At 33.2% G+C, this 20010-nt stretch overlaps 2 protein-coding genes and 2 non-coding genes across 4 annotated transcripts in view; 3 read left to right on the top strand and 1 right to left on the bottom strand.

Annotated features, from left to right (window-relative positions):
• The window catches only part of LOC137930564 (nitric oxide synthase-like), a 32354-nt gene extending 26784 nt beyond the window's left edge, over positions 1–5570 (top strand). Inside the window, exons 12-22 of the mRNA XM_068773856.1 lie at positions 83–159; positions 368–471; positions 627–856; positions 1365–1610; positions 1682–1835; positions 1910–2079; positions 2489–2699; positions 3256–3343; positions 3417–3687; positions 3764–3955; positions 4811–5570. Of these exons, the coding sequence (XP_068629957.1) occupies positions 83–159; positions 368–471; positions 627–856; positions 1365–1610; positions 1682–1835; positions 1910–2079; positions 2489–2699; positions 3256–3343; positions 3417–3687; positions 3764–3955; positions 4811–4933 (1866 nt within the window). The 3' untranslated portion in view covers positions 4934–5570. The remainder of the gene's footprint in view (positions 1–82; positions 160–367; positions 472–626; positions 857–1364; positions 1611–1681; positions 1836–1909; positions 2080–2488; positions 2700–3255; positions 3344–3416; positions 3688–3763; positions 3956–4810) is intronic.
• A 1157-nt stretch (positions 5571–6727) lies between these two features.
• Positions 6728–9787, bottom strand: LOC137930630 (cilia- and flagella-associated protein 299-like). Its single transcript, XM_068773932.1, has 4 exons — positions 9618–9787; positions 8806–8983; positions 7975–8172; positions 6728–6898 (listed from the first exon to the last, which is right to left on the bottom strand). Exons 1-4 carry the CDS (start codon positions 9785–9787, stop codon positions 6728–6730), a joined length of 717 nt encoding a protein of 238 aa, XP_068630033.1.
• A 1667-nt stretch (positions 9788–11454) lies between these two features.
• TRNAD-GUC (transfer RNA aspartic acid (anticodon GUC)) lies at positions 11455–11526 on the top strand. Its single transcript has one exon. It is a non-coding gene; the product is annotated as a tRNA-Asp (tRNA).
• Positions 11527–13677: 2151 nt separating this feature from the next.
• On the top strand, positions 13678–13749 carry TRNAD-GUC (transfer RNA aspartic acid (anticodon GUC)). Its single transcript has one exon. It is a non-coding gene; the product is annotated as a tRNA-Asp (tRNA).
• The last annotated feature ends 6261 nt before the right edge of the window (positions 13750–20010 follow it).

Raw genomic sequence — 20010 nt, 5'->3', positions numbered from 1 at the left:
AATACATAAGCTTTCAAATATATTTTTTTCTTCTTTATGGTCAATATTTGTGATACTTAAAAAAAGATATTTCATTTAACAGGAATTTGCCGAACATTTATTTCAAATGCTATGCAATGAAAAGAAATACCAGGAAGATTACACAGGAGAATTAACAGGGTTTGTTTACTTTTATATTGCACTTACTAATTACGATACTCAAACATTTTAAATAAAATATTTTTTTACTTGGTTCACAACATTAATTACCAGAAAAAAAAACTCTTACAACTCTTTAAAAACTGTCAATATAAATTTGAAGACCTTATTATAGACAAACACTTTTTAATGAATGTATTCCCAATCTAAACTTAAAACATTTTCACAGGAATAATAAAATTCCAACACCAAAGGCTTTAATGAGAACAAATAGCATGATGACTCAGAATAATGAATATAAAAAGCAGTTGTCCCGTTTAGAATCTAATAAAAGTAAGTAAATTGTTTCATAACCTGTTCCGCGACTTCGAAATAGAATAACCATTCATACGATTGTAGGTATTAAGCACCTTAAAGTGATGCTTTAAAAGATATTATAAAACATACAAGAACATAATTGAAATTTACACAGTAAAAATTATTTCCAGGTAGCATAGCAGGAACGTCATCAATAGAACATATAGGACCACTCAGTAACATTTGTTACGCTGTCTTTGCACTTGGCTCTAGTGCATATCCAAAGTTTTGTAATTTCGGAAAAACAGTAGACAAAGTACTTGAAGATTTAGGTGGCGAAAGATTACTTGACTTGGCATGCGGTGACGAAATGTACGGACAGGAACAACAGTTTCGCAATTGGTCTTCTAATATATTCCACGTAAGTTGTTTAATAAGATATCATAAACAATATCAATAATAATCGTCGTCATTTTAGCCGTAAGACATACAATGCTGGATCTAGGCCGATAACATAGATAATATATATATATATATATATATATATATATATATATATATATATATATATATATGTATATATATATATATATACATATACACACACATATATTTATATATACACATATATATATATATATATATATATATATACATATAATAAATCCGATGCTCTTAACAGGATTATCAGTCCACCTTGTCGGTAGACGTTCCATGGTCTTCATTCCGGAACCCTAAAATTCCAGTAGTCATCTGTTCTGCGTACTTTGTGGCCTGCTCATTGCCATATTTTCTAACGGATCTCCTTACTCCTGATCCGATGTAGTATTAAAATTGCGAGCTCTCTCTATTGCTAGTTGAGCGACTATCAGCTTGACAGTAAATCCCTAAATGATAGACTAACAATAGTAATATAAAATATGTTTCAGGTAGCTTGTGAAACTTTCTGTTTAGAAGAAAATGATATGGTGAAGGATGGAAAAAAAGCCCTGGGTATGATGCCACTCACGGAAGAAACTGTAAAGTTTGAAATCCCCGATAGGATATTACCAATTAATTCAGCGCTTGAAGTTGGTTTTAAAAAACAACTACTTACATGTGTTGTTAAAGAAGTCAAACACTTAGGTGATGTCACTGCGGATCGTGCTACAATATTCGTTGATATGGAATCAAACGTAAGTCTAAATGGAAATGTTAATAGAAATACTACTTTAACATAATTTTTTAACCTTTAATGTTTTTGTAGAGCGAATTAAAGTACGATCCTGGAGACCACGTAGGTATTCTTGCATACAATCGTAAAGAAATTGTTGATGTTGTATTAGAAAGACTAAAAGACGTTGAAGACTGCGATAAACCTGTTCAAGTACAACTTTTAAAAGAAACATTTACCCCTTCAGGTAAATTTCATTGCATCTTATTATCAACAGTATTGAAACAGCTTGAGAATTTATTAATTTAATCTTTATTTCAGGCATAATAAAAATCTGGGAGAATCATGAACGACTACCGGCTGTCTCAGTGCGGGATATTTTCACAAGATTTGTAGATATTACTACACCACCTTCCACAAAGGTTTTAAAATATCTAGCCACTGCATGCAGTGAAAAGGCTGAAATTGATTTTATTAATGAACTGCTAGAGGTAAAATTAAACATTATTTTTAAATTTAACTTCGTTTAGAACGAAATTAAACAATTTTAAACTAAGAATGTTGACAATCCGTCTTTAATTTAACCAAAAATTTAAAAAAAAATCTATTATTGTGTTAAATATTTTTTATATGATAATAAAACTTTCGATTTAATTGCTCTACTGCTGAAATAAGGCTATTGTGGAAATTATCACAATAAACCCTGTCTGAGTTTATTGTGAGTCCATCTAAGCTCATAGTGAATCTTTCTACCTTTAAATTAAAATTATTAGACTTTCTGTTAAATATAGCTTTTCGAAAATTCTTCTCTTGACGTAAAGGAGTGCTTACCGTAAATAACCCTAGCTTAATAGTAATATGAATAAATTAATGATCCAAGTGTTTTGTATGTTGTTCAAGGATTCCAATAAATATGATGACTGGAGACATCACCATTATCCGCACTTAGCTGAGGTGCTAAATTTAATTCCTTCGTGCAAACCACAGGCGTCTTTACTCGCCACATTGCTACCGCACTTACAGCCAAGGTTTTACTCCATATCTTCATCCCCATTGGCACACCCGCGAAGGATTCACATAACAGTGGCCGTTGTTGTTTACAAAACTCAAGGTGAGTTCTACGTTTTAACATGAACGTGTAGTTTTTTTTTTTCATTCTAAAATTGGAAAACGTTTTTTTCTAAGTTGTCCAAGATTCTTCAAATATAGAATCATTTATCTGAACTTATGATAAGGCGGGAAAGAAGATAAATCACTATCCCAAAGATATAACTACCTGCGGCTTGCTCAAAATTTAACTAAAGCAATGCAAACGATCTTTTAGGTAATTAACTAGTGATGCCTGTATCCTACAGTGGACGTGCATAGCTTAACATGATGATGATAATAATGATGAATACTTAACTTCTATTTTGGATCACATCAACAATATTTGTAATTGAAAATTATTAATTTCCAAGCTGAGACTCCAACAGAAGTAATTAAACTTAGTTGCAAAAAAAGGCTTAAGATAAGTTATCCTCCGCTGAAGCTTTGAGGCTTAAGGAAGCATCCAGATACTTCTCATTCGTGTAAACTGTAGTTCCATCAAAACAAATGACCTTCCGCTACGAGAGAGTAATTTCCACAGCGCGGTCCTATCAATCACCAATTTATTTAATTTACAGATGGACAAGGATCAACTCATTATGGAGTATGTTCTACATATCTACAAGATCGAAAACCAGGAGATAAAATAACAATATTTATAAGAAGGTAACCTTTCAAAGAAAAATTACTGTTGATATCTATATATAAAATTGAAATTAATTTTTGTTGTTTTCTTCAGAGCACCTAACTTTCACATGCCTCGCGATACGTCTGCTCCTCTCATTCTGGTGGGACCTGGCTCTGGTATTGCTCCATTCAGAGGTTTCTGGCATCATAGGGATTGTCTAATTAAAAATTCTGAATCGAATTCTATAGGACCAGTTTGGTTATTCTTCGGTTGTCGATTCAAGAGCATGGATTTATATAAAGAAGAAAAAGAAGAAGCCTTAGCCAAGGGCGTTCTTCAAAAAGCTATGGTAGCTCTTTCTAGAGAAGAAGGTATTAATAAGGTGAGAAAAAGATAAATAAACAAAGAGAGAGATATTAACCGTAATTCAAATAAATTAATGTTTTTTTTTCACACAGAAACATGTACAAGCGTTATTGGAAGATGAAGGTGCAAACGTTACCCATATGCTCACAGAACAAAAAGGTCATTTTTATGTGTGCGGAGATTGCAAAATGGCCGAAGAAGTAAAACAGAAACTAAAAGAAGTGATTAGAGTCAATGCTAAGATGACTGAAGATGAAGCTGAAAATTTCATTCTAGATTTGATGGTAAGTATAAACAAATAATATAGGAAATTAAGTGAATCACATTTAGCTATTGGGTTGTCTAATTTGAAAGAGGTACCTTTTTCTGTAAACATACAATAATCGGCTGGTATTACTTTTTACCAGTTAGATGAAACAATCGCTGACAGCATTATAAAAAATGGTGAAAGAGCACTTACTTCGCTTTTAAAATAGGATATATTTGTATTTATGTAGTACCTTTCCCACAAAAATGTATATATGTATATGTATGTATGTATATATGTCTTGATATGTATGTACACCCTAAACTGCTCTCTCCTTCATGTCTCTCATCTACGTCCAATGATGGTAGAGATCACCTCGAGCGATAAGACCGCCTCTTACCATATGAATTGTTTCTTTTTTTCCTATATTTATTGTGTATGGTGTACAAAAAAATATTAATAAGTAATAAATTAATACTTTTTGGTTATTAGAAATGTTACTACAAAATGTTACATAGACCGTTTTAAATATCAAATCATTTTGCGCACACTGCTGCAGTGATTTAGTAACATATATCTTTATATACTATAAAATTACGAAGTGATCAATGAATAGAGCATTCAAATCCTTGGAAGCCTATAAAACCGTTGTACCGCCTCTTAGGTATTCGTTTTGCGAGATGGATGGAAGTATCGGAACGGAGACGCCATTAGTCTGACGTGAAGTCACGCGGCGCTTTCCCAGGACTTGGTAAAGCAGTTCCGGTAGCACTATACCAGATAGTCAATTTATTCAAGTAAAAGGAATAATTTTTTGTGATAAAAAATTAGTTATACTATCACCAAAATATTTACTTTTACATTATTGTCTAATCTATTTTAATTTTTTAAGGACGAAAATCGATACCACGAAGATATATTTGGTATAACTCTACGCACAGCGGTAGTACACAGCGAATCACGAGAATCAGCAAAACGGACAAGACTTGAATCTTTGACTAATGTTAAAACATAATAAGCATTAATAGATATATTTAATAATAACCCTTAATGTACAAAGAATAAAAGAGTATATTTTAGTTTAAGTAACATCATAAGATAATTTTTTTTTTTAAATATTACTCTTGATTCAAGATTTAAGGTATTGTTACGTACTATAGGTTCTGACATGGAATGAAACACCACTGGTTCACAAGAAGTCCTTTATTCATAAATCAGATGGTCACCCTACTTTAACACTAAGTATACTTTCGCTTAGCCCAAACTTCGCTTCCAAATCGTTCAAGAAATCCCTGTCTAAATAAATTACCAAATAGTCACTTTTTATCACTGAGCGTCGATCTTAATATTACAATTGAAAAAACAACACTGAACTGTCGACATAGAGAGTATACCTATTTATACTACGAATAAGGTTCTAGTAAGTTCAAGATAGTACTCGGTTAGAATTTCCGAGAACCGTACACAAAAATTTATAAATAACTTCAAGGTCACGCGTATTTACGAAACTTCTTGATCCTAGGGTTTCGTGTTTATTCTTTAGAGGGTTCTGTAACTCGTGCTTTATAACAGTATGATAATTTGAAATACTATAATCAAAATTATTAAGTATTAATTTAAATTAAATTAACGAATAAATAGTTATCGTAAAAATGTATGCATTTATTATGAATTAAAAAACATATGACATATCCGTGTCTTTTTTTCACCAACTTTTCGTCCATCTTGGATTCCAATGTTATCCTTAGTAATTCTGTGTTAGAAAAAAACTCTTTTCAAAGCTGAATGTTTTCAATACAAAAAATTCGCGAGCAGTTACAAATTACCTTTACGGATTTTAAATCGTCTGATTCACCATTGTCTGGATTCGGCTCATCCAACAAATGAAAAAGAACATGAAAAAAATTCTTATTTATTGGTATCCAGGTAGCTAACGTTTATCAAGAACAAAAGTTGATTATTTTTTATCTGTGCAGTTTAGAAAATAAAACCTAGAGAGTGGGTGCAGAATTTCAGCTAATGGCCATGTTGCTTATGGTCTGTATTCGTCAGCCAAATAGTAAATTAATATTTAGAGTTTTTATTTAAATAAACCAAACTTTATTTATACTTTTTTGTTTTATATGTGTAACTTCTTTGTGTGTTTATTAGTAATTAAATATTAATTTTAGTATTTTTAATATACATATTATAGCACATTTGAGCAATGGTAGCGGACTCGTGATCGTTGGTCGCTGACTCAATTCCCTGGATACAATCTGATATAAATTACATTTTGTTAATTAATTATATAATATCGCCAATGCTTACAAACAAGTCTCCGGAGGATGGCAGCATACTTTGCGTACCACAATGCCATACTGCAATCGGCAACCCGTCTGCCGAGCGTGGCAATTATGGAATATTCCCTCATAGAAGGGGGAGGTTAAGACTTGCATTATGCGTCTATGGGCTGGAACGTCGAAGATATTTATAAATATAGTACTTTATAAATATAGTAGTTTATTTTTCTATAATATTCTCACATCTTCCTATTTGTTATCTCTGCACCACCGAGTTGACCGGTACAGCATGGCTATACGGCATTAAGTCGACTATAGCACGATGTATAAAAAGATCAGTGTTAAATAAAACAAATCAAATTAAAATTATTTTTTATTCATTAGTTGTATTGTTTTACAATTGTTAAGATTTAACAATTAAATAATTATAATGTAAACTCCTTTTATAAATCAAGACAATCTTTTTCGAAAATTAAAAAATCAAATGTAACAAAACGTGATTATATTGTGGAACTGCAATAATCAACTCACGACTTTTTACGAACCACGTGATCGTAAATCTCGATTTGCGTGTACATGGGGGAGTATATACGTCTCTTTGTAGAGTTTTGCCCAGGCTCTTGATCAGGGTTCGGGCATATTATCTTGTGGTCATGGCGATTTTGAAACAATAGCCCCTGTTCCGGATCCATTACCGGCTGAAAAATAATTCAGATATATCTCTCTGTTCAGAAGCAATTTACTAATAATTACGATGACTATTATACGGCTTATCAAATATCAAATTGCGGTTTTTTTTAAATGATACAGGTCGATACCTATAAATAAGTCACCGGTACAAAATATACGACTTCGCAATACTTTAGTAATATATAACACTTGATGTATACGACCGATGTAGTGCATTGGCAAGTTGACGTGGCAGTGCGCAATGGATAGCCATTGGGGCCTTAAGAATCTAGAGTGGAGACCGCGGACCAGTAAGGTTGTCTCCCATAAGATGGACAAATGACCTTGTTAATATAAGCAAATGACGCTAGAGGTATGTACAATAGTAGACATTCTACAACACATCAAAAATGTTCCTCGTACGTTATTTCTTAAATCTAACTGTCTGAATTTAAATTCATTATATAAAGTTGATTAAAATAGATCTAATATTAGAATCAATTTAAGCGGGTCTCACTTTACATCTGCCGTCAAGTTACTCCAATAACTATCATGGGTATTTAATATACTCGACAAGACAATTTCAAGTAATATTTTTAGTAAGCATATAAGAAATTATGGGTGAGCCATATGACTCATTTTCGCGCGTACACGCTGTTCACATTGCCACATTATTTTTTAAATATCTACCTTGGAACATCGCATAGTTGATGAAATTTTGTTATAGTAGTGTGGACTCATATTTTGTAAGCATCTGATTTATAATTGACTATGTAAATTGCTTGTTTATTGGTATAAATAAAGAAGTACCGACGGCTCTTAAGAGAGTTGTCCTGTTCATATCTGAAGACATTGTTATGCAGTTAGTCAAATAAAAGAAAAATTGTCGTAACTGCGTATTATTTACCAAAATTGCTAGTTATGTTGGCCAAGCTAGCCATTAACACTATTTAAAATATATATTTATTTTTTTGTACTATATTGACATAACAGCTACAGTTTTATTCATCAGTAGAAGAACGAAAAGCTTGAGTGGTAAAATATCCAATGCGCGAGAAAGGACGACCGCAAAGAAGAAAATTTAGTCAATAATTTTAATATTAACCTTGTAATTTCTGCTAATGTTGCTTCTAACGGTACCATGACGCCAATGGAAATAACCGAGATCATCGTCTTTCGGCCAAAGCATCTTCTTCGTTTTAAAAAATGGCGCCCAATCTTGAGTGAGCAGCTTATGTGCGTAATCAATATATCCCGATATTTCAAAACCGCTCCTTGTAAAATGTCGTATAAATATGATCGACTGAAAAAGAATGACGAAATCTATAATAATAATGCAGAGCCAATATTTGAGGCACCTTTTTTTCAATATTAATGTCTAGTAAAAGACTATGTTATGTAGGTTTAGGCACTTCCTTAACTAAATATTCATAATTATGTATTAGAGAAGGAATTAAGGCAAAGTATTATATATATTGTAGGTTTTGTAAACAAAACTGTCACTATATACCCAGTCCAATATTATAAAAACTAAATAAACTAATAGGGTACACTAAACAAAATATAAACAAAACTATACGCGCCACGGACGGTTATTCAAAAACCTGTCATGGCACCTCATCAGTCGGCGAAATATAAAAGCAGTTGCCGATCTCAATTCTCCGCTATCCTATCGTACTACTTAATTTTGTCACATAATATTTTCCGTAAATTTTCTTAAAGGTTTGCAGTACTTGACAATTTAGATTATTTACATCAAGTTTGATATGTGAATCTAGTTTACGTTTAGGTAAGTACGTATAGAAATATTTTCTCTGAAAGTTGTACGAAAATTCAATATTATTATTGTTCAAAGTTAATCAATTTTGTTTTATCAAGATAAACAAATGCGAGAGTGTTGTGTCGTAAAATATCTCATACACTTTTTTACGCTTACCTGTAAAATACCAATTCTGTTCGCACGCTCCCTTATCGCCAATTCTCTTTTAAAGGGATCTTCCAAGTCCGCACCTTCGCTCACAAGAACGTACGGTTTTGTTATTGGGTATACAATGTTATGAATAACAGAACGTCTGGCGTAAAAGTCTTTCTCTGACAAAGTGTCGCCTAGAGCTCTGAAAGAATACATTTCGATCATAAATTTATCGATTAATATTATTCAGTAATCATTTATATATAAAAAACAAATCCCATATTTCCTTATGTAACGCCATAACTTAAGCACAACTCTACCGATTTCGTTCATCATTTTGATGTCCTAATTCACTGTAGAACGTCTTATGATAAAATAAATAGAAAATAGCGTAAACTAGCAAAATTTTAAAACTCAAACGAACAAACAAGCAACAGAATTGATTGTTTTATTTCAAATAGGCACGCTAATAGCTTATGTACATTGGTTTATTTAATTAAAGGCCAAAATCAAATATGTCTGTCTAATATAGGCGTTAAGTTAAACAGCTCTCTAAGTAATAATTAAATCAGACACGAACAATCTATTCTATGTTAATTTAATTTAAACTAAAAATTTTTTCTCTGGTTACGGTGATATTATAGAACAAATAACAGGTAAAGTAAATGATTTACGTGAACCGTTCAAGCGTTTTATTTATATTATATGAATAAACAAATAGGTCACTCTGAAATAAGTTATATTAATTTATATTTTCTACTAGAATGTGACTGAAATTTTTGTAGTACAAATCCGTCAGTGCAACTAGTTAAAGGTAAAACATTTCATATCATTACCTGTAGCCAAGAGCAGCGATAGTTCTTGCCGATGGAATGCTCCGAAGGTTCCGCAAGTCAGCAATATCTATCAGAGAATCTAAGTAATCCTCCCACGTTTCAAACGGCAGGAGTCGCCTGTCGGCTTCCACTCCGGGAGGATACTCGTTTTTCTTTTCAGCCATAGCCATTATTTCAATTTATTATTTTCTTCTATCACCGGAGAATTATTAATAGATTTATTTTAAAACAAATACATAATGATTGTAAGGTAATATACGATACTGGCAAAATCAATTTGTCACTTGTTTGACATGCATTCGTGACAGAATCTGGTAAATTTTTAATTATAAAATTTTCATGGAAATAAACAGCGATCTAAGATTAAGTTCAGACACTTGTTACTTTTACTTTTTATTTTATTAAATTAAGGATAAAAATTACAATTAAAAAATTTTCGTTAATTATAAAGCCAATGTCTAAAAAGCTATTTAACTTGAACATATGCGTACAATGAACGATTTAGAATAGTCGTAACATTTGTTCGCTATTAGTAGCGACATCTATTAGCTGCAAGTTATAAAACATTTACTTGCATTTTTAGTCAATAGATGGCAATGACTATAAAAATTACTTTCTTGACGTATGTCTGCCGTCCCACGGCTCACATGTTTAAGGTTATTGTCATATCCGTTCACACTATATTTCACCCAGATGACTTATACATTATATATCACATCAGCGATTTTTTCAGGGTACGATTTGTGCTTCTTATGTTGTACATCTAGCTAATTTTAAATATCTGGCTTTTACTCAGTCTCCCGGTCTCTGTTCCGAGTTTAAATCTTTGTGCGATTCATCTTGGAATAATGATGTAGCATCATAAACTTGTCTGTAAATAATACAACGAGCATCAAATAATTCTTAATCAGAGATACTTACGTTCAACTTTTTGTAATAATTATCAAATTACGTCTTAATCGTCAAGAGAAATATTGCAGAACAAATCCCAAACAAGCGAGTAAGCGGATTACATTTAAATAAAATATTGATTAGTTCCGTTAATTCAAAATAATAAATACAAAAGACTGTAAACCATAGAAATCATGATTTTCAAGAAGAAAAATTAATAAAGAATTCCTTTACTCTTAAGCCTTACTTATCTTGTGAAACTAACAGTTGTGAGAAGCAAGGTGGGGTGTGCGACATAGCAAAGTGGAAGTCGAGGTTTAAATTTAGTTTCATGACCGTGATGCACCTGGTGAAAGACAGTTCCGCGTTTGGAGGGCTTCGGTCTGTCATTGCGATAGAGCCAGAAGAAAGAATTAAGGCAAGTAACGTCGCGTCCCTGGTGGGCGAAGCAAAAAAATCGCCTCATATTCCTAATGTATTTATAATAAGACTTACTTACGTAAGGCAGGGTCGGATAAGAGATCATTACTGTGATTCTTTAATGAAACGTGAGATGAAATTTATAATTAATATCGGTGTTTACTAAAAACAACAAAAAAACAGATATGGAGGTAAGTCGCAAGCTGCTAAGTCTGTGATAGCAAAGTAATGTGATAATTAAAACAAATCTGTGATATCTAAGAAATACAGAAGAGGGATGTAATAGGAAGTATGAATGAAATACAGAAGTTGTAAAGAGTGACAGATATTGTTAAGAACGAAAGATGCCGAATAAGAAGATATGAAGCACAATGGTAAAAAAAAATAAAACCCAAAATTGAAAAATCATTGACCTTTGTAAACAAAGTCCCTATTCCATATGTAGGGGTGACCGATAACATATTATTTACATTAATATAATTAGGTGTTATATTTAAATTACTATAATTAGAAATATAAAATATTATCCTCGGTAGTATAGTGGTAAGTATCCCCGCCTGTCACGCGGGAGACCGGGGTTCGATTCCCCGCCGGGGAGATATAACATTTTTGACAAATTATACGATACGACAGATGGATCTGGGGAGGCTTTAATTAAGTAATTTATACTGGGTTATTAGTTACAGATGTAAAAACTATAATAGGTGAATGTGAGCTCATTTGCCATCAAATTTTTTTATACCTCACCTCTTTCCAATCATACCGTATATAGTAATCGTTTTGAAAAATGTTACTAATTAATTTTTTAACTTTTTATTTTATTAGAATGCTACAGGCCAATAAATTCTGGCAGTACCTTCTGTAGGAACAGATAAAAAACGATAAACAGGTGTAATAATAGGTTGTCAAATATCTCCCTTCCGCCTTTTTGTCTTTTGAATTTCGCGGCTATGTACAAAGCGCTACAGAGCTCGTATCAGGCAATACCATACATAATTTAAAAGTTCTTGACATAACCTACAGCACGACGCTATGCATGATTAGTTTGAATATTGCGTTCAACAGTTATAGACGTGTAAACATGGAGTTCACTAACGCCGAAATTCGCGCTATTTTAAAGTTTTCCTTCGTTAAAGGCAAATCCGCTAGAGAAACGTTCCGTGAGATTAATGGTGTTTTGGGGGATGGTACTCTATCACTTCGAACCGCGGAGGAATGGTTTCGACGATTCAGAGCCGGCGAAAACGACACCATGGATAAGCCAGCCGGCGGAAGACCTGTGACGACAAATACCGATCAAATCATGGACTACATCGAGTTAGACCGGCATGTGGCATCTCGTGACATCGCCCAGGAGATGGGAGTTAGTCACCAAACCATGTTAAACAATCTGCAGAAGGCTGGATACAAAAAAAAGCTTGATGTTTGGGTGCCGCATGATTTGACGCAAAAAAACCTTCTGGACCGAATCAACGCCTGCGATATGCTGCTGAAACGGAACGAACTCGACCCATTCTTGAAGCGGATGGTGACTGGCGACGAAAAATGGATCACATACGACAATATCAAGCGAAAACGGTCGTGGTCGAAGGCCGGTGAATCGTCCCAAACAGTGGCCAAGCCGGGATTGACGGCCAGGAAGGTTTTGCTGTGTGTTTGGTGGGATTGGAAGGGAATCATCCACTATGAGCTGCTCCCATATGGCCAGACGCTTAATTCTACCATCTACTGCGAACAACTGGACCGCTTGAAGCAGGCGATCATTCCAGAAGCGTCCAGAATTAACCAACAGGAAGGGTGTAGTGTTCCACCAGGACAACGCCAGACCACACACTTCGTTGATGACTCGTCAGAAGCTACGGGAGCTCGGATGGGAGGTTTTATCACATCCACCATATAGCCCGGACATAGCGCCAAGTGATTACCACCTGTTCCTGTCCATGGCGAACGCCCTTGGTGGTGTAAAGTTGAAATCAAAAGAGGTTTGTGAAAAGTGGCTGTCTGAGTTCTTCGCAAGTAAGGAGGGGGGCTTCTACGAGGGAGGTATTATGAAGTTGCCGTCTAGATGGAAACAGATTATCGAACAAAACGGCGCATATTTGAACTAAATCCGATCACTGTAACACTTTTTATAAAGCATTGAATAAAGAGCAAAAAAGCGGAAGGGAGATATTTGACAACCTGTTATGTAGTAATCCGAATTTTGAAAACTCTTTTTCTTAGGGTATTATATTTCACCTGAAACTATTACTTTTTGTTATAGGGCTTATCATACATTAATTGACATCAAATCAGCTATACATTCGCCCCTTTGAAGCCTTTACACCAAGAACCAATCGATCCTGCAACGGACGGCCATTGATGCCGAAAAGATCTCCAGTTGCGACCATTAGCAGGTAGACGTGGCGTGGGTAGTCTGGGTGGACCGATAACATAGCTAAGGTTGAGGGAAGTCAGTGGATGCGAGCAGCGCAACGCGTTACAGTGAGGGTCTATCGATTGAAAAGAAGAACATATCATCCGTTACATCCAAGTTCTTTAACATTAAGTTTTGCCTCTCTTTGCTGTAAGAGGAACTATGTTCAGTTACATAGACAGGTCATAGACGAAGATCCAGTTTGAGATCATATTCATGAAAATTAAAAGGATATGAATGTGAAATAATATTCTAAAATACTACACTAATATATTCACATTCACGTAATTGTGTATTATAGTCATTTTGTGTAATTTGAAGTATAAACTATCATCCTCGGTAGTATAGTGGTAAGTATCCCCGCCTGTCACGCGGGAGACCGGGGTTCGATTCCCCGCCGGGGAGGCTTTTTTAAGGTAAATTACACATTTGTGTAAAAACGATCAAAATATTGAAGTCTTGCTAGTAGTATCACTGTAAATTTGCAATAAATTAAAAATATATAAACGTTAATGTTTTTTTTAAACACCGATTCAGTGATTTTGGCTCGAAATAACCGCTTTTAAATCTATAAATTCTAATTTTACTCTTCCCCAATAATAAAATTTTCAGTTTCGTTCACCCTTTTGAATAATTCACTATTTCGATTACTCGCTTTGTTTAACACTCCTTATAAATTCTCGAAAAGAATTTCGATTCCATTAACTTGGTGGGTAGCAGAAGGGTGCTGTAAGATGATCTCACTGTGTTATAAGAACCATTTCTAACCTTCCTTTTTTATTCGAATCGTGATTACTTTTGAAGACGAACAACACAAGATAGGAAATATATCTATTATGTTAAACTTTTAAACTCCTTTTAAACTGGTTCCCGTTTTATCATAACACGTTGGCTACCGAACTGTGAACCAACCAAACTAAGAGGAGCATACATGGTCGGCCTGCCAACCCTACACGTTGTAGTAAGGAGGTTGTAGTAAGTAGGTGATGAGCCCAATTCAGAGGCAAAGCAAGTGTGATCCACACAGGCAAAGTCGCAGAGAGAAATAGTTTTTTTATATTGTGATGACCTGATCCGCCGTAGGGGACTGAGTCAAGGATGTTGTGATTACTCGTTCTCCGCTAAGCCTGAATGGAAAAACTCATGGAAGTCCGTAGTCCGCATTAGGTGAAAAGTTAACGAAGTAATTACTGGCAGATTAGTCAGGTACGCCATTCCTCGAAAGTAGAAAGGTCGATTTTTCACTCACGAAACAGAGTACAGTGGGCGCCCAACCCTGGCAAGTCTGCTGATATTTAGTGATATCCTTTGTCACTGCTATACATATAGCAGGGCAATATCTACCGCGGCTCTGTCCAACATTTAATGAATTTTAGTCGGTTGAGCCGACTTGCAATTATTACCCCCGCAAAGAAAACAGGCAAAAAGTTAAAAAAATATGTGAAAATCTTTTTTAACTTTTTGTCTTTTGTGTTATTAGAAATGTACTATAATTTTAGTTATTATCATTGTAAATAGTTTAGAATAAAGAACCTGCTATTAACAATACATCAAAAAAATATTTTAAAAAATATATACTTTCTTCGATTCTTTGCCCGTAACGTAAATGTGTTAAAGTGACCTTACCTTTACATATTTATATAACGCATTTAGCTTTCGGTTTCATAATAAAAATAAAGCGTGAAGTTTACTTGGATAAGGGTCAGGGGTCCGAATACATTAAGAGATATATTTCGAATATGTAACCAATTTCAGTCTGTAATACTGTATGTTTATGTATTGCACGTGAACAAGTTGTTTTTGTGGTGTTTATTATAAAATTGCCTGTTCGATTAATCTGTTGAGCTACGAAAAACAATAATTATGAATTAAAAGCTGGTCGGGAAAAGGTACGTAATGTTACGGTCAATATACAAACTTCGTCGGAAAAAATAAATATACAGTTAATTTGAAATAAATATTCACCACTATTATGAAACTTCTTATGATTTATTATGATTTTTTTTCTCTCTTTCATTTTGATTTCATTTTTTACGTGTCTTATGATATTTATAGTTTCATCTACCTTTATTAATTTATCTCTACACCGCACAAACGGTTAACTGGTAGAGAATACCTTAGGCCGTTATACCTAAAATGTATTAACCTTTTTTAAATAAATAATTATATTTATGTATAAGTTATATCTATAATTATATTACGTATGTGCTTATATAAGACATATGTACATAAAAAGAATAGAATATCCGTTAAGAAATAAGTTATAAATAAGTAATTTTAACAACCACATATGCTTGTCAAAGACTTTATTTGATAAACAAAACAGTGATGTCTTGGCTTGTCTCAACAGGTTCGTTTCCGCATCCAAGCGACACTGTGTTCAAAACCAGTGATATTAAAATGGAAAATGGTGCTCTTCCGTCCCGATCATAAACTATACAATTTGGTTCATAAATTTTTAAGATAATTTTCGTATAATTTAAGTAGCAAATGGTAAATTTAAATATCAATATAAAAAATACCAATTTATAATTATGGAACGAAATATCATTACATGCAATTATATTTTCGCCGTCGCTTTTTCAAATATTTATAACGGAGATTTACTTCGCTTTATGTTTCACTCAAAGACAGTTGTCGGCTATCTCTAAATCACAATATTTTTTTTAATAATTTTTAACTAAATTACACAAAACTTCTTGACGTCAAAACTATGAACATAGGCATTGAATCTATGTTAATATTGTCACTATATTCCTTTCCCTGTTTCACGTTGCAAGCCGCTGCTATTCCTACGCAACTGTATCTGCTCAATTTTTATCTCTCCATTCATATCTGCCGTCGTTGATTCACTAAGTGGCCGGTTTTTCAAAATTTAGATGGCAGGTTCAAAATTTAATGATCATTTAATTGTTGTACACATAGGATCATTTATTTGGACCTCTTAGGTACGCTGTAAGAACAATGCCAATTTGATAACATTATATTGAGCTGCTTTATAACGGCATGCTTCAACTTAAAGCTACGAGAGTTCCAAACAGGGCGCGTTCTGAAAGAGACTACAATAAACTCAAACAGATTTCTAACGTGTCCACTTTTATAATTACTCAGTTCAGTAATAGAGTAATTCATTTCCAAGAATTACCTATCCAATAGTGATGGTATTTTTTATTAGTTAGAGGTTTTTTACAGATTATTGTTTTATAAAGTTATTAATTTATTGCATTATAATTACGAGATATGACATAGGAGATAGGAGTGTATTGTAATACATATATAAACATAACACAGTTGCCAGTAAAAGATTTACTATATGCTAATCATTATTTCTATTGCTAATCTTACATATATCACAATTTTTTCTTTAATTAATATTGCTATGCTCTAATATATTATATAATATATGTTAATTAATATTTTAATGTTCTAGCGACTCTGTAAATAATTTAAATGTTTTCAATAGAGATATTTTAGATGTAGAGTTTACTGAACAAATTAACAAGGGGGCGGATTAGCATGCAAACTACAATCAAGCGCTGTTATTAAACGGACTGGAGCTGCATTAGCACTCGAATGCCCGACCTACCTGACAATAATCCGGACACAGCAATACGCCTCACAAAGGAATACATTAGCACCCGAGCACCTCTGCGGATGCCTTTTAATCATTCATGATTACGTACACTTTGTAAATAAGGACTCTCGGGATGTTTGTATAATAGTAGCAATTCTGTACATAAATTGCATTCGCCAATGCCCCAGCACAGCGAAATGAATGGAGTTGTCCGTTAAGGTAGGTATTATCCGGAGCTAATCACAGAGTTAATTATTTCTAAATTAAAATTAACGTATTTAATCCCCAAGAGGATAACCTACTAACATGTCGCAAAAGACATTTTGTTTATATTACAAATCGTCATTAAATAAATAATCATGTAATACTTGCTTTTGAAAGTATTAAAAGGGAGGTTTTTAGAAAAAAATTGGTGACATAGTATCAAATAATAAAATAACAAAAGAAAAGTAAATAAATAAAATAATTATAAAGAGTCTGTGATCAAAAATAATCCATGATAATTAATGTAAAAAACTGTGATTTTGGAATGCAGATGAATGAAGGAGATGCGAGAAAGAAGATCTGCAAGCAAAGCTTAATAGATGATGTGAAGCGTAAAAGGAATCAATAAAAGATAATGTAAAAGAAGAAAGAGAATGTAGAATAAAATTGGAGAAACTCATTTTACTCGAATTTGTAACATCCTTGCCCCACACAAAGAAAACGAAGGAGAGAAGCCAAAAACGGGGAACATTCTATTAAAAAAAAATACTTGGTCTTGTTTCTGACAAATAATATAATAACATTGACAAAATGCATTTTACTTAGTGAATGCCTCTTCAACAAAAAAAAAATGGCTATCAACTTCGCAATAGTACGACCCGACTTCGTCGTATTATATTAGGGGGACCGGAAATTAATGTCTCTTTTTCAAGTTAAATTTACACGACTACTTTTTAACAAGTTTTTTTTCTAATCAACTATATATACAGGCGAAACAGATGACAAAAGGTTGTTGATAACGAAGGCTCGTTATCAACAACCTTTTGTCATCTAGTATGCAACGTCTTCCAAGTACGTAATGAGCTACCGAATGACAATAAAATATCGATATACGCAGAAACGGCACTTGCATGACTTCACTTTTAAGAAGCTAAAGTTGTTTCTTAGTTAATTCGAGAGAGAAAAAATATATTTATTCGGTTCAATGAAAGCGACTGTTTTATTTCATTAACGTTAGAAAATTTTAGTGTTAACGCACTATAAGGGCAACATTACTAGTAACATACTTAGCCAGAGCTGCGCTATCCAGTAGCTGTAGCCCCGCAGTAGGGATCCGTGACTTGAAATTGACATGGAATTGCCAGTGCTCACAAGTTTATAGATGATTGGCAGCAGCAGCCTTTGCGTCCCATATAATAACACGTTGCGATCGCCAAACCGCCTACCGAGCGTGACGATAATGATAAATCGCCACATAGATATAAAATATCTTTGGGAGTGGCTTATGCCTTGCAGTGACTATCTAGTTAGAAAATAGTTTTTGAGCCAATTTTAATTAAGGAATTAAAGTAAATGTCGTCGACTTGAAACTTTGAGAACATTGTGTGGTTAGTTGACACGAGTGAATTGAACTCCAACGATTCGAAAGTTAGTGTTAGCTAGCAGAACCAATAACTGTCTGCAAGTGTTACTCTAATTGAATTGGAAAAAATGGAGTTAAAAACAGCGAGAACCGTAGTTCACATCTGATTATAGTTTTACAATTGATTGCAGATGACAAAATATATATAAGAAATAGTTAAAATAATACAAACTTTCCCCAATGATTATAACGTTTTGTTAAATATACCTATTGTAATCAAAATGTGACAGTTAATATCCATTGTATTATTTTCTTATTAACCTTCGGAACAAACACAGACAAAACCAACAATTTTTTAGTTCCAATGATTTACATATTTCAATAAATCTGTGCAAATTATAATACAGCAAGTATTATAATTAAAAATAACCTAACAAAAATTATAAATTGTTATTACATGAATTGTCTGTCTGTTAACATTTGTGGTATATACAAAATGACGATTTTCGCACATTTCTGTCTGTCAACTGTTAATATTACGATAATATTCAGATGTACTAAAGAATCATGCTGATAATTGTAACGACATAATACAAAAGCGGTAGCTAGAAATAACATTCAACAAAATAGATTTCAAATCCGTTGTCAGTACAACAGAGCCAGTGTGTAACGTACAGTTTATTTAAATTGGAAATAGAGATATGAGTGAGGATTTATCACGAACTCGCCAGTGCAAGAATGTATAGCAAAATAAACTGCATTTGAAGACGGCGGTGTTGCCGTATACATACAAATCGGAATTTCGTAAAAGATACGTGGGAAACGGACATCCAAGAATTCTAAAACTATTGTAAAATCTGTTATAAATAACAGTTTGTTGCAAAAACATTAAGAGTTCTACTGAAGATATGCTCTTATTGAATATGTTAAATATTCGCTATAATACTTGTATAAAAATGTATGTTCACAAAGACATTACGGATTTACTCTGAAAGTTTGATATACAGAATGTAAATACCAAAGAAAAAAAAAACAATTTCGTGTATCTAAGACCCAATTTCATCGAGTTAGTTTTTAAGCGGTTCATCTTCTGGTAGGTTTTGCAACAAATGAAATATTTCGGTGTCTTGAAGTTTTCGATTATTGTTTACAGTAATTTATTTACAGTACTCTAAATAATAGGAATAAAATCAAGCACGCTACAATAATATCATAAATAAGGAAATATAATTCATATGTTCACAAAAAACACCATATTACTAATGTATACATAACATAGATTGATGTTGAGTCAAATGGTGCTGTTTTTGTCGCGATATCGGCTTTATGAAAGCAAACATAGAAATAATCCTATTTTTTTGTAAATATATATTTAAGCTTTTAAATAAATTAACAAAACTCGTAAATTATCAGCAAGTTTACTTTAAAACTTTTAGAATAGGCAAAACATTAAATTAAAAATGCGGAAAAATTACTCATCCTAGTGTGAAGGCACTGAGGAACTGATATTAGACGAAAAGATGTT

The sequence above is a fragment of the Battus philenor genome, unplaced genomic scaffold, assembly GCF_028537555.1.
Source record: "Battus philenor isolate CCGP_79_NKW_IND1 unplaced genomic scaffold, ilBatPhil1.0.hap1 SCAF_6, whole genome shotgun sequence".
NCBI classification, from domain to species: domain Eukaryota; kingdom Metazoa; phylum Arthropoda; class Insecta; order Lepidoptera; family Papilionidae; genus Battus; species Battus philenor.
The sequence above is the reverse complement of the archived record's forward strand: the minus strand, read 5'-3'. Positions and strand labels throughout refer to the sequence as shown.